Source organism: Lissotriton vulgaris, chromosome 9, assembly GCF_964263255.1.
Source record: "Lissotriton vulgaris chromosome 9, aLisVul1.2, whole genome shotgun sequence".
In the NCBI taxonomy this organism is placed as follows: Eukaryota; Metazoa; Chordata; class Amphibia; order Caudata; family Salamandridae; genus Lissotriton; species Lissotriton vulgaris.
In genome coordinates this window covers 1,192,128,818-1,192,144,804 of record NC_141697.1, presented here as the reverse complement: position 1 = coordinate 1,192,144,804, position 15,987 = coordinate 1,192,128,818, and the positions used below count along the sequence as shown (strand labels likewise).

General features: G+C 43.0%; 1 protein-coding gene across 3 annotated transcripts in view; it reads right to left on the bottom strand.

Annotated features, from left to right (window-relative positions):
* GRIP2 (glutamate receptor interacting protein 2) overlaps positions 1 to 15,987 on the bottom strand; it is a 508,408-nt gene that overhangs the window by 14,864 nt on the left and 477,557 nt on the right. For all 3 annotated transcript variants that reach the window (XM_086939256.1, XM_086939257.1, XM_086939258.1), the window contains exons 19-20: positions 8,058 to 8,240; positions 5,598 to 5,748 (exon numbers count right to left, since the gene is read on the bottom strand). In XM_086939256.1, the coding sequence (XP_086795382.1) occupies positions 5,598 to 5,748; positions 8,058 to 8,240 (334 nt within the window). The remainder of the gene's footprint in view (positions 1 to 5,597; positions 5,749 to 8,057; positions 8,241 to 15,987) is intronic.

Here is a 15,987-nt window from a genome sequence, read left to right as displayed (position 1 = left end):
TATCACCAGTCAAAAAGGCTACTGAGGCCGCACTACAGTGGCTCGGTTTGTGTTTGGAGTGGGGTTTAAGGGCAGCAAATGGAAGGTCAAAATCCGATCTAGCAGGAAAAGCTACCTTTGATAATGGTTATTGTTCTAGTCGGATTGATTATTTCTTAATCAAAATGGAGTTTTGGACACTATTAGGGGATATGGAAATCATTGGGAGACCAGAAAGTGATCATAACCCCTTGGCAATTAAACTGAAAATAGACGGTGATCTGTTTAGGAAAAATGCAACAAATTGTATCACAGCCGAGACTGTCCTTACTAATGATTGCCGCAGGGTTCGCTGGTGCAGGATCCTAGATGCCCCAGCTATCATTGATAAAATCTCTCAGGAGGTGTCAGAGGCGGTTATAAAAGCAAGGTCATTAATTGATGAAATGGGGTCACTGGAGCAAATCAGTACAATCCACGAGTCCCTTTTTGTTAAACTAAAAACCTTTTTTACAAAATCTGGTGTTGTAGGGAAAAAAGTTGGAAAACCTTCAGGTGCCAATTGGTATGATAAAACCTGCCGTAACGCCCATAGCGCCTTGATTGCTGCTATTAAATCTAGAGTAACTGTGGCTATCCAAGAGGAAAGGCTGAATTATAAGAAGGTATTAAAGCGTGCAAAGACCTCATGGGACGATCTTCGCTGGCTGGATCTTTATGAGGCCAGCACGTCCACAAACCAGATTAAATTCTGGCAGGTAGTGAAGTGGGGTGGGTCGAGAGACCTGCAAACCCCAGCAAACCATGTCCCTGATGAAGACTGGGTGAAGTATTTCTCTTCCCAGTTCTGTGGAAGGGCGATGGGAAGTAACAATGCAGGAGCGTATAACATGACGTTATGTCCGGAAGCAATTAGTGGGCCCCTAGTTTTTAATGAAATCGAGGTGGCGAATGCACTAAGGCAGGTCCAAGTTGGTAAGGCACCCGGTATGGACTGTGTCCCAGCGGATCTCTTTAAACATGATCTGGATAACTGGGTTCCCTACATAACTACTCTGAATAATGCCATTGCCAGAGGTGCTAAGGTACCAGACTCCTGGAAAGGGGCCGAAATCCTTCCCGTATTTAAAAAAGGTGATAAGACCATTCCAGGGGACTATCGCCCAATAAGCCTTATAGATGCCCTGCAGAAAGTCATAGCTAGAATGCTGTTGGGTAGAATGCAGATTTGGATGAACGATGAAAACATCCTGTCCCCGTTGCAAGCTGGCTTCAGGGCATATACAAGCACTGTCGACCAAGTACTAAGATTTATCCTGATCTACTGGAAGACAGTGTATTTAGGTGAGGGCACTATATATGCAGCGTTCGTGGACCTCAAGTCCGCCATCGACTTGGTCCCAAGAGAGAAGATGTGGATGGCCTTAAGGCGATTGGGAATGCCACCGGAACTTCTCGAACTAACTATTAGACTGCATGACCAAAATTATGCCAGAGTTAGATGGGGTAGCCAGGGCCAGGTGACTGAGACCTTTCCAGTGTCACGTGGTGTAAGACAGGGGTGTGTCTTGGCACCTACTCTGTTTTTACTTTTTATAAATTAAGTAGTACAGTTTCTAGTAGCTACCCCGACCGACGCGCCAGTTCTGGGTGGGACAAAGTTTCCCCTCCTAATTTTTGCCAGACTGCAATAAACAAATTTGTGGAGGTCTGTAATATAAATGACCTCGAAATCAACGTTTCGAAAACCAAATTTATGGTCCTGACCAAGAATAAACCTGTAAGGGGTCAAGTTACGATGAACGGTACTGTATTAGAGCAAGTAGAGGCGATGACTTATTTAGGGGTAGTTATAGACTACAGGCTGCGTTGGAAGGAGCAGATTGAGGCACTTTGATTAAAATTTGCCCGTTTATCGGGATGCCTAGTTAAAGAACAGCGATGCTCCCACACCAAAATGGTTTTGCCAGCACTTAAAATCTATAATGCTAAAATTAGTTCAGCCATCCTTTACGGCTCGGATTTATGGGGTAGTGTACATCTTGCCCCTTTAGACAAAATCCAAAATATGTTTCTCTGTAGCCTGGTAGGGCTCCCACTATCAACACCAACACTTCCCCTCATTTAAGACATGGGCTGCCATTCGATTAAAAATCAGGCTCGTTACAGGATGGTAGCCCTGTGGAGACGTATTTGGTCCTCACCAGAACTCTCCATGTTTGCCAACGAGATCCTGGATGTAAGATCGATAATGGGGTCAGGTAACCATCTCTGGTTTAAGACTGTGAAGGCCACACTCTATAAAATAGCTCTTCACTTGCAGTGGTCAGATCTGGGAAATCAGGTATTCCCGTCGAAAAAGGAATTTAAACTACTTTTTTGGACAACTGTAAAGGAAGACTTCGTTCTCCTTTCGCAGTCATCCAGTTTGACTGGTCTCTTTCTGCTCCACAAATTGATCCCTCATACCGAGATTTACTGGGACAAAATTACCAAAAGTGCAGATAGGAAACTCTACCATCAATTTAGAGTTGGCACATTACCAGTAAGGGTATTTACAAACAAATGGCGTAATCAATCAACTATGTTCTGTCCCTGGTGTAGTGAGCTAAACGAAACCGTTGGCCACCTCCTCTTCGCTTGTCCAGCCTACTCCGCACCCCGTCGCAAATGGCTCCAACTCATTTGCAGAAGGATCAATTTACGCGTGTGTGAGGAAGCTTTGGCAGTGCTAAGATCTAATAGTGCAGAGTGGGTATCCATAGGTATGGCGAAATTCCTTGGATGGGCTTGGATCATCAGAGCCAGACACTTACTTGGTGAAAAATGACAAACGAGTCAAATATAGGAACCAATTGTACTATGCCACCATGATTTATGTCTGATATGTAAACTTTTTTATTCCCATGAAAGGTCTTTTGATACTATTTAATTGTATTTTTACTGTGTAATGATTGAATTGTATTTTTAATATCTATTAAGCCATACTTTGTATATATTTTCTTGTTGTCTTTTATGAAGAAATTTTCAAAATAAAGACGTTTGAACTTGAACTTGCAACTAGTGTGCCAAGCATGTCAGGTGCCACCACACAGGTAGCGGTAAAACCAGACAAACAAAAAAACTTTTTCACAGTGAAGAAAACCAAAATGAATCTGAGAAATGGGTCAGGTGCAGCATGCTCCAGGAGGTACCACAAGCAAAGAGAAAAACAAAAACTGCATATGGTGAACCATTCACCAGAGAAGGACTGGGGCACCCGCAAAGCAACCCACAAAGTAGTGATTCATAGGGCAACAAAATAGAGTTAGCCCAGAGCCTGCACAGCAGGGAAAACAATTATCTTGTCCCTCAGAAGGGAGTACATGGGTAATCACTTTAAAAGCAAGCTTGCCCGGGTCTTGGGTTGGGGTGTCAGTAGAAAAGGTGGCAGGAATCCTCAGAAAGCTCTGAGGCAGCTGATCCGCCATGTTGGAGGACATGGCCGGGTTGGGTGGGGGCTTAACACTGGTGGTAGGCAACCTAATAAAAAAAATGAAAATGTGTTTTAGATTTGCCTAAATACTAGTGGTGTCTCCGGGCACAGACTACATGGTGAGGTTTACATAAATGATAAAATAAGTAGGCTATGAATTAATTTATTATGAAATGGCTTGGTTAATTTTATTTTTTTGCAAACTTATGACAGACTGTAGGGTCAATCTTCGTGCTGAGCTTGCATTTATTGTTAGAGACTGTTGGTGTGCAAAATTGTCACACTGTACCTGGCACATAACAGTGACAACCTAGGTTTATAGGATTTGTTATGCCCCTCTTGACTTTCCTTTGAATACTATTCTTGCACCCTGGTCTTTCTGTGAGGCACATGTTTGGAGGGGTTATAATTTGTAGTTATACCTGGAAACGTGTATATATTTGTAATTCTGAGCATAGTTTTTAGTTGCCTGCCCATTATATAACTCTTCCTTTAATAAAAAACAAAAAAGCACAGAATGGGCATTGAGTGCTATTTTGTAAGTTGATTAGTTCTTAGATTCTAGCTCAGAAGACCTGCATGAGTAAACCTTGGATGCAGAGTCAAGTTGTTGAATGGCTATTATGCACCCAGATACAAGGTCCACATTATGAAGGCTACAGAACATCAGAGGAGAAAGAGGATCAAAGACATAGTTGTGGTCCAGTAACTTCCGATTGCCTTGGGACCTCCGGACCTATATTTCTAAGAGGCGCTATAAGAAGCGTGTGCCAGGACACACCCTAGAAAGTTATACCTGAAGGCACAACTTTATGCTGATTCCACCCCATCTAAAATCTATTTCATACAAGCCCACCGTCCATTCCCTTGCAATCCAACACAATTGCCTAAATATGTGTAGCTCTCCGGTTGGCTCGCTCATGTTTGAAATGGACGCAGCCAAAATGGGCACGAGATCACCATCTACAGTGGCAGTAAGAAGACCTGGAAAAATATTGTTTGATCAACAAGCTGCTGATTAATGTGGCCAGGTTAAGAATTTAATATTTTAGATAAAGAAAATGAAATACTTTCGTGGATGAACATGGAAAAATGTAGATCATCTTAGAGTATTGATATTCGACCTAGTGTTCTATATATCATTCATCCACCTGATCTACTACCACAGATCGTTCGTATATTAGTGGTTTTTATTCACTGCATTTACACAAAGGCTGCCACCTCGCCGACAAGACATGGAACACCCTCCCACTGAGCCTACGACAGACCCAAGACCTGCTGACCTTCAGGAGGATACTCAAGACCGGACTGTTCGATCAGTAGCGCACCCCCCCCCCCAGCGCCTTGAGACCCTCTCTGGTATGTAGTGCGCTTTACAAATGATTGATTTATTGAAGGGGCAGTTCTTCTTTTCATGGGAGTGGTAATAAGTAGACTGTTATCATCTGATGGTCAATCTTTGTCGTCAAGTTGCGTTTGTACATACGTAAACCAAAAACATTGGCGCAGTAAGGCTCATAAAAAAGAAATAGATTTGCCACCACAGTTTTGGCAGGATTTAATAGGACTGTTACAAAAGTATCAATTACCAGAATTGAATGTTAAGTATATCAAGTTTGATATCTCAGGGAGACAGCCACTGGTACAGGTTGTGCAGCGACTAAAATGACTTTCCATTTTGTTGGATATTGGTAAAAAATGATGCCCTTCGTTTCAGGCAGTGTTTATGTTTTCCTAGGTTATGATCTTTATGACAAGTAGGGCGGTCAGAATCAGTGATACCTGGAAGAGAGGAAGGCACAGTGCCCTGCAGGGATGTGCCCTATACTGTATATCAAGGTAAAAGGGAATGTGTGCTGCCACCCTGCAGACTTGAAGGCATTTTTCATGCTGCATATCGAGAGACCTGAGGATTGTCACAGGAGAATTAAACCTTCCCATGACTATGGGGAGGCTGTCACTGGGTACACTTAGCTGGAAAACCGACCTGCTGCAAAAATGAGTAATACAACGGCAGTAGAAGTGTATCCATCGACAACGTGATTGGTTTCAAGTCACCTCAGGGAAGTTTGAATGTATTTTTATAATGTAAAGACCATCAACAAATATCCACAGTGTGCAACAATCACCTCTCTGCACTTACCTAATTGGCTTTTCCCATTCATCTTCAGTGAAGCTCCCATCTAAGAAGGGGTAGCTCTTTCTGTGTTCAGCTGGAGGGGTGTTATTTCGCTGTCTGGGTCGCCACTCATGTGGATGCAAGGCGACTCCCACTGCTTGATGCACATAGTTTCCTGAAAAAACAGAAAAGATATCAGTAAGTCACTGTCAGCAAGTACTAACCTCACGTTGGACGGGCACAAAACCTTCTAGGACACTTGCCACATCCTACATGGAAGAATCCAGTGTAAAAACACTAAAAGCCAGTGTTAAAGAACTGCTCCTTCATAACATCAGTTCACAGTCACATTATAAAAGTAAATTGGTAGAGTTCAAATCAAGAAAAAATGTTTTAAACAAGAAACCTAAGAAGATGATTTTGATATTCTAAGTTTTACAATGTGAAACACCACACAGTTGGGCACTACGAAACCTGAAAAAAAGTTCCCAACATGGAGAACTATGCTGTGGAAGCAACATTAACAAGTGGATTAGATTCACACCCACAATTTAAAAGATTGATGAGGAAGTCGCATGGCAACTCAAAAAATGAAGATGAGGGTAAAGGTTCCCAAATTCAAAAAAGTAGAGTAGTGGGCTGTTACTTAGCAGTGGTTACAGATAAACCCTGGAATTCTCTTCGGCAATTTTTACGTGTCTGGTCCAACCTCACAGTCTTTAGTCAATAACTGAAGACCATTCAATTTAGGTAAACATTTGTCAACCAGTCATCAAAGGAGACTGAATCCCAAAGTTATGGAGAAGGGAGCGAACCGATAAAGAGACAAAAACGCAAAGAAACATCCACCCCCAACTAACACCCCCTAAAATACAGATGTTTGGTCTTCAATATTTGTGATATATTTATTTCCTGATCCTAGAATTTCTCATGGAACCGATCCATCTAGTCTATAGTTACTGCAATCGTGCTTGCTAACATCTTTTTTCAAGGATTACAACCTCTTTATCCACTGTAGTTTGACAAGATATTATTCATGCACTTTTCATTTTCCTACTGAGCATACAGCTCTCTTAAAGTATATCCTTTTAATAGGAGAAAACTTCTGCAGGATGGCTCTATATTCTGTTTTTATCTAACATTAACTGGTTATCGCCACTAGTAAACTATAAATTATGCCACTAAAGTTCAAAAGTAGCCTAATCTGGTGAAATAAGGACACTTTCTAAGTTTGCAACAACGTCCAACAGTCACATTCATTAGTTACTTTTATCATTCGATTTTACAATAGCAGGTGTTGGGATGCATATATACTTTGCATGATATAAGCACACAACAGGACTTTGAGACTATTGGTCTTGTCCTACGGCGACCTAAACAGTCCAATATTAGAATCCTCATAGTTTGGGAAGAAACGTCATTGCAACAGTAGAATTTTTCACTGTATTTGTCTTCAGAAAAATTGATTCACATTTTTTGCACCTCCAGTGTCCGCCAACATTCAACATGAATGTGTACAGAAGTAGCAAAAAGCTGGACATTTGGTAGAATTCTAGAGGATTTCCAAGCATTCCTTTAGTGTGAAGGTACTGAGGAAACCCGTGGCCTTGCGGAGCTCACTTAAAAGTGAGGCAAGCTTGGTGCCAAAAATGCTGCTGTTAACGAGTGAGAAGAACTTTTAATCTTCACAAACTTTAGAGGGTCTCTTCCCTTGTGGGTTCCATCATGCATTCTTCCAAAACGGCGTATACCTTAACGTTGGAAGTCAGTTCACCGTGGTACAGTGAATGCCAGCAGGGCCAAAAAACGTTGCCAACTATTGTTTGAGGTGGTCAAGGCAATTTGAAGAAAATGGAAATCACTTTCAAGGTCAATTAGCTGTGGAGATGGCATAAAAGGATTATTTTCTCTTAAAGTCCCATATTCCAAGCAGGTTGTGGGTGCAGGTGAGGTCAAATGTCGCCACAGTATAAAGGAAGGGGAGGCACATGTACATCAACAAGAGGCCAGGGCTCTTGTACAATTTGCAGGCTTTGTAACTGTGTATGTCGACTACACACACCACACAGATGCACAAAGCATAGCCACTGTTTGCATTTTAGGTACATCTGCCATTCCATACAGCAGTGATCTGCCAGTGCAAGCCAATGTGAACCCTCCTATACAGGCATTAGGTTTTCATGACCACTTCACTTATTGGAAATTGAGCATCTACATTGTAGCTTCTCACCCATTACCTTGGGAATGCACTCGATGTGTTGGCTCTCAGATCTGGGTGCAAGACATCCCAAAACTTTCTGTTTACTGTTAGACATCATTGACAAATATGTAAGAATAGTGACTTGAGGCATGACCACCACTTTGAAAAAAAAGAACAGAAAATAATTCCAAGAAGTATTTGAAAAGATATTGACAGTAAAAGCTTCTACGTCTTGGATCCTATCCTACATTGAAGCTTGCAGTAAATGGTGGCCTCGCGCTTACCTTGGCTTCCGTAGCCAGTGTCAATGGCCGACCCATCCCAGGATTCCATGGCGCTGTCCACACTGGGAATAGGGGTGGAGTAGACTTCAGAGAGCTTGCTCGTTTTCTGCGAGTCTGTAAGATCATCCTCGGGGTCACTGACTTCACGCTCAATGCTTCCCGATGTCTTCTGGGGATACAATTCTAGAATGGAAATGGACATGATCATTACAAATACAACACTGGATTGTCGAGTGCTCCATTGAAGACCATGACGTACCTCAGGGCTAATAATGGCCGGTATAGACCTTTTGCTCCAACGTTTGCGTTTGTTCCTCCCTGTTCACTTTAGAACATTTTACCCTGAGTGGTGGAATGTTCTAATACCATGACAGCCCTTCTGCCTCTGGCTATCCCTAGTTGTAGGCCCTGCCACCAGCACCTTTTAAAAGTGTTCTAGCCCTCAGCAACAGGCTATAATGCTTAAATGAGTTCCATGCAAGAGAAAGAGCTCATGTCAACACATTTTTGAAACAGTAAGTAGAAAAAGGAAATTAGTTTTCTTTTATATAGGGAAGAGAAATCATCAGTGGTCGGCTACATGATATTTACAGTGAGGACATTGGCAGAGAGATTGATTTATGATAGATAGAGACAGAAACAGACAAGTTCACTCAGCTGTTGGACATTGTATTAATTAGAAAGGATACATTTTCTCCCTCAAGCTTCCAATGCTCTTGAACATATTTTTAGACTTAGATGCTGGTTGACTAGGTACCCTAACAAACGTGCACATTTAGGATTTGACATCAATAAGTCAGATAGTAATAAAGGGCAAACATGGGATGGCAAGAAGATTCAGAAAATTGAGAAGGAAATTCTATCATGATTTAGGAGCTGATAAAAGTTCATTTGACAAACTAATTTACTCTGCAGTTAAAGTTTCACTCAATGTGCAGTCCTCGTTCCTTTCACACATTTGGCAAATATCACAGGGCGACTAAAAATGTAGGAGGGCTTAATAGACTGCTCTCCATTTTGGATCAGTTCATCCTAAACCCACTTAATCCCCCATATTGTTTTCTAAACAGCAAGTCCACAGTGATTGCTCAGAATTGCATCATGAAAGGAATATGGTAGATGGAAATTAGGAAATTAAGGGCCTTACTGCGACATTGACCATATTCATGTAGGACCGCGCCCACAGGAGGACCGCCAAGGCCACAGTGCACCCGCCTGCCGGATTCAGAGTTGAGTTCAGGTTGGCTTGTGTGGCAGCGGCGTTCTCTCAGCGGTCGTATGTTAGGCTTATAGGAGAGCCTAACATGTAGACCGCCGCCGTGAGAGTACAGACTGCACGTTCCTGCACGGTGTGGCATGCACCATGTTGTACATGCCACATCATGCCGGAACTGGGGTGCACTTCCAGGGATTACAATATGTTCTCCCTTGCATGCACCCCCAGGAGCAGCAGGGGCCCTAGTACGGGCCCTTTAGTTGTCTCTCAGCCTCCCTTTACATGGCAGGCTCACCGCCATGAAAGGGGCAGTGAGAGGCAATTCATAATATGCTTGGCGGTGCTGTAACGGCACTGTCATCATATAACTGCTCCTGACAGGTGCACCACCGCCGCGGGATCCTGGCGGAGGTCCTGTGGCGGTCCGACATCCACACTTCAACTAGTGTGGGTCGACTGCCACTATGAGTGCTTGTAATCAGGCCCTTAAAGTGTTCCCATTTAAATAGTCTTGGCATCATGGTGGGGCATTGGTAGGCAAGGCGATAACTGCGTGGTATGGTTATGAGGGTGATATCAAGTTGTGAAGTGATGGCTGATCAAGGACTGCTTCAATGGTGTCCTTGCAGGAAATTATAGTTGATCAGGTGTGGCCTACTGCAGGCAGAAGGATGGTTTCCATGATATGATGTGAAGGGATATGAAACGGGCGACCACAGCAACTAAACAACACGTTGCTAAGCATTTGCTTCATCTACAAAAGGCCTTATATAACAGGCTACAGCTTCCACACTAGATGTGCCCCAGCAACCAAGAAGTGAGGGTGTATGTTGAAACTCTGTTGTGCAGTCTCATGTCTGCATGTGACCAACTTCCATTGCTATGTTTTTTGCAGACTCAAGTCCGCGAGACGTGTGTAAATCCTGGCAGGCACCCAACGGAAATGGGAGCTTACACTCTAGGATCACCCAATGAGGCACTTGAGAATGGAAGACGTTCAGTCATGCTATCTCACCCCATTAATAAAGATGCATCTCTCTCTTTAGAGTGAAATGTAAGGCATGGTAAACAAAAGTGTATCGAAAACGTCATTAATCCATCACAACAGTCTAGCAGGAACTACCATCAGCAGCAGAGAGAAGCCAGCTCCCTATGCCCTGAATAGAGGCCATCTTCTTGCTGTGGCAGGCAATATGGACAGAATAAAGGCTGCTTTTAAAAAAGCACCTGAAGGTGGCATGCCATGATCCGCTCAATGACTTCTAGCAAAAGGCAAGTTTGTAGTGAGTCATCACTTCAGAGCCTGATATCCCATTGACCATGTACGGCATAAGTACTTTGCAATGGAGTATTTATTGCAAATCACCTATGAACAAAGCTCAAATGCCCTAGTAGAGAAGCAAAACCTATGAAGGTTTGCACAAATCTCGAGCGAGTGAATATGATGCGATGCTGGGACAGGGTTCACACAATTGCGTGGGCAGAGTATTACATTTTAAGATTTTTATGCAATCCGTGTTTGCCACGATACACTAGAGCATGTTTCCTTCATAGCAGCAATTGATGCCTGTGGCCATCAGAAACCTGTGCCTGTTAAATGTACTGGATGCCCAGCATATAAACCTGTGTGTGCCTTATCACTGATTCAGTGACAGATGTGTGCGCCCTACCACAAACTACTGTGCTGAGCTATAGCTGAATCAGAATTCCTGGGTTAATACTAGGCCTGAGCGGTAAATTCCGTTCCGCTCGCGGAATTTGGGATTATTTTGCGTTCCGCAGAAAACGCGGAATTGCCAAAAATTCTGTGATCCGCGGCGTTGTGGAATGTTTTGCTTGTTCGTACTTTCAAAATGCGTGTTGCAAGATATTTCCCCCCCAAACACTAAAACAGCGTTGGGGAACAGGATAAAAAGCATTGCGAACGGGCGGAACAAGCAATTCCGCGTGTTGCCGAAGTATGCATGCTCACTGAGATTTTTTAACGTTCCGCGGAGCTTTGCATAGCGCGACTACACAAATTCCGCCCACCCCTAGTTAATACAGCATGAAAAATCATATCTCAGGAACAAACCCTCAAACTAACTGAACATTTGCCAGAATAAATACTTCGAACATGTACAGGATCTACAATTTCTCAAATATGCCATATCCACCGAGACTTCAAAACTAGAGAGCACAGCAAGAATATCTCACCACAAAAACATCTGCTCAAGGTTGGACTCAGCAAAAGCTTAGCGCGAGCCAACTAGCATCAGTCACTTTTCATATTTGGAAACTGGAATTTCTTTTTAGACTATTAGGATTCTGGCAAGAAAGTCAAATGTTTCGACCAAACGAGTTAACTACTTGTGGGAATAAAGGCACACACAACAATCCAATCTCCACTAAACCAAGATTTACTTCACCTATGTTTACGACTCTAGAGAACAACTTTGCCCAGAAGTATTCAGCTCAATTTACAGTTTTAATTTCTATTCATACACTTTAACTTACTGAATAAAATGAACCTCCAACATGGCTGCATTTGTTTAGACACTTGCTAACCCCTCCACCCGCATCCACTGAAGCAACAGTGGAGAATGGTCCATCTCCTATATCACCATGAAGTCCAGGAACAGTCTCACCTTCGCCTCCGACCTCACGCTCTCTTCAGGAATTCAGGAAGGAATTCAAAACCTGGTTGTTCAACTGATTCCACCCAAGCAGATGTCTCTAAGCGCCTGGATACCCTTGCGGGTGATTAGCAGCCCTCTATAAATCTGGATTGATTTTGGAAAAAGAACAATTGATGGACAGAATGCAGAACAATGTGATACATTCACCCCAGTACAGAGATCTGGACCTAAATCCATAGTTTTTTTTTCTACCCATACCATTCCAGTTTGGACCCAGCCATATGCAAATCAGTAGTGACCCTGCACCCAATGGGAACAGTCCAGCCCGAACTACCAGGCCAGGACCTCCCGGGACTGGAAACAAGCATCCGAGGAGCGGTATCGGGGTTTCACCCCTCATCAGCCAGGATACCTTGACTCTAGTGGCATGGAAAGAATGGGACCCACGTCTGGGCATACCCGTCCCACTCGGGGTGACAAACGCAAAAATAACAATTGATTTTGGCAGCAGTAAAAATTAGAAGGTAACGCAAACCTTATTCTTTCCCTAAAACCGACAATCTTATGAAGTTTTAGCAATCTCACTTTATAGGACAGCACTAGTGATTTTCAGTAGTTCGTATCCTAAACAGAAGCGGACGACTCTCTCCAAAACATCCACAAGTCCTAGAATAAAATCGAATAAATCCCTGACAGAGGAGAAAATCAGACGTTTATACTGTGAGCTTGGCTCCATATTTGCATTTTTTGAAAAGAAGGAATCAGAGCAAAAAGGATAGTTAAAGGTTCATTGGCCAAGATAAATCGCAGGGCCGCCTGGGTGCTCTTGTCTTATGCCCTGGTGATTTAAAAGGGGGGATGTTTAGCACCACTGACTAATGCACACATCCATGGAGAGTAATTTAACGACAGAATCCAATCAGGGTCAGGCCCATTAAATGCAAATGTATTACATGCGATAAACAGGGCTATTAACCCTGATTGAAAGCTCTTCGCGCTTCCAGCCTGAGAGCCAGAGCGGGAAAGGGAGGCTCAGGAGGAACATGAAGCCCCCATCACCCATACAAAGCAGAACAGAGTGCCTTTAAAAGCATCTTGGTCCAGGGATAGAACTATTTAGGTCTATTTCTGTTTATTTGGTTTGAAAAGCACACATTGCAAACAACTGTTTCTAGGCACTCTTGCAGGAGGAGATTCTACAGCATAGGCAGGTACAAGGTTTTAAGATGGCTGTGAAGTTGCTGTAGTTTGTGTTACTTGATTTCTGGATTCAGTGGAGTTATTTCATAGCGTGTACTTGCATAGTCGCAGCAAGTGTCATTTTTTTGTTTTTTTAACAAACTATTAGGTTTATAAATCAAGATAATCACATTGCAAACATCATGGAGTAATTCCCTCCGTCCCAAATAATTCCCGTATGTTCGTTTATAAATTCTTTGGCAACATCCCATGGATCATCTCCATTGTGTTTTTGATAAATAACAGTCGCAGGACCAGGAGTGCTTCTCCCAATACTCAGTGTGTCCCATATAGAGCTCCATTGCTTGCCCTAATAAGTCTAAACCTTAGACGTAGGAAGTGTCATATTGTTCTGTAGCATGTGTTGCGAGGGGCGTGTCCACTGTAGAATGCCAGGGAGGAACTACGTCTTATGTGGCTTCAGAGTTCCGATTGATGATTCAGTTTGATAGGTAGGAAGAACCCTTCCTAGATGGCGGTCCTAGGTCAACATCAGCCCCAGGGGGCATATGTGGATTAGTTTCATAGGGAGGGTGATCCAACAGTCCCTGGTCCAATCTGTGGTTTATTTTGATAAGGTTTACAAAATATCAGCCCCTGCTCAATTGGTAAATTAGTTGGAAAAGGAGTATGACCCATAAACCACTACTCAAAGGGTGGGCTAGTTTGCTAGGGAGTGCGAACATTTAGGGCCATATGTATCATCAAACTATTTTGCATTTCCTAAATAGCGAATTTTAAGGAATCGCTATTTAGGAAATGCAAAATGGTATGTATGAACAAAATCGCTTTTTATTTGCGATTCCTTAAGCTTCCTTATTTGCGAATTCGCATTTTGCGAATTCGCAATTAAGGAATAATTTCCAATGCATTCCTATGGGCCAGGAGGCCCATAGGAATGAATGCAAAATAATTCTCAAATTGCGAATTCGCAATTTGCTAATCGCAATTTGAGAATTATTGCAAGGGTGCAGGGGTGTCTCAAAGACCCCTGAAAAAAACATGTGTGTGCATATGGCGCACATACATGCCCTATGGGCATGTGTGTGCATCATATGCCACCTTTAAAAATGCCAATTTGTGCATTTCTGGAAGAATTCGCAAGTTACCATCAACTGAAAGTTGGTGGTAATTTGCGAACTCTTAAACAAAATTCGCAAGCTTAAATTGCTACATACATAGCATTTAAGGAATCGCAAATTTGCGATTCCCTAAATGCTATGGAAAAATAAGGAATCGCACAAGTTTGCAATTCCTTATTTTGGGAATGTTTCATACATTCCAAAACGTGCAAAACGGCCGTTTGCGAGTCGCAAAGGCTAAAATTCTGCGAATTTCGGCCTTTGCGATTCAAAAACGGCTTGATACATATGGCCCTTAGCCTTGTAGTTGGATAGAGGAGTTCGATAGGGAGAATGAACCATTAGTCTCTGGTCAACAGGTGGATTCGTTTGGAAGAAAGGATGAACTATTGGCACTGGTACGTGAGTGGATTTGATGGACGGGGAGGGTGAACCATCAGCCCCTGACTCGACAGATGGATTGCAAAGATGGAGTGTGTTGACCACTAGGGCTTTGATGGATTGATCAGTTCAATAGAAAGGATGACCCATCAGACTTGGGTCAAAGGGTGCATTAGTTTGATTAGGGCATGAACCCTAGGCCCTTGTTCAATGGGTCCATTAGTTCGATTGGGGAGGGTGGGTGGGGGGAGTGACCCATCAGTTCCACGTCAATGGGTGGAATACTTTGATAGGAAGTGTGAACCATTGGGCACTATTTCATGGGGGGTTTCGTTTGATATATCAGATGAACCATCAGCTCATGCTCAATCTGACAATTAGAAGAAGAAAATGGCCCGTCAGCCCCTGTTCAAAGGTTGGGATAGTTAGCTAGAGCATGTGAACCATTGACCCCCCTGTTTGAGTGGTAGGGTAGTTCAATAGTGAGCCAGACCCATCCGCCACTACTCAATAGGTAGATAAGTTTGGAAGGAAGGATGAACTAATGGACTTTGTTCAATAGGTGGATTAGTTCAATATTGTGGGTCAACCACTGGCCCCTGTAGCATGACTGGATCAGTTTGAGTCGATGAAGCATCAGCCCTCAGTCGATAGGTGGATTCGTTTGGAAGGGAGGATGAATTGCTGGCCTCTGTTCTGTGGGTGGATTAGTTTGACAGGAAGGATGAACCATCAGCCACTGTTAAAGATTGGGTTTGTTTAATTCGGAGTGACAACTATTGATCTTCTTCAAAAGGTGGATTAGTGCGATAAGGAGGATGGACCAATAGACACCAATTTGATGGATGGACTAGTTTCCGGGTGAGGATGAATCCTCAGCCTCGGTTTGATGGCTGGATTTGATCAACAGGGATGAAGAGCCATAAGCCCCCGATTGAATGGATAATGTATTCCATAGTTAGGACGCATCACTGATTCCTGCTTGATTGGTCATTCTCCCAATTGAACAAATCCCCCAAGCAGCCCTTAAACAAAGGATGGATTGCTTTTATAATAAGAATGATGCAGCATCCCTAAGTTCATTAGTTAACGTCCATATTTCCCTAGAGGTCAGTCCACCTTTTATGGTCCCTTTTCTGCTACTGCACCCAGATTTCCTAGGGCAAGAACATCCCTCCGGTTAATGGCTCCCAGGATAATGGAAGTCATGTGGTGGCAGGTCACATAAACCAGAAGGTTTCGAGCTGTGGAATACAATTCCAGATCAACTTCCTGCTCTTTCCTCACATAAGGACCCTAGGAAGGCACTTAAACGTACTTATATGATATGTTGTTGACACTTGTACCACACTTGATATTTTCTTTTAGTGCCTAGAGACCACTGCAGAATAGTT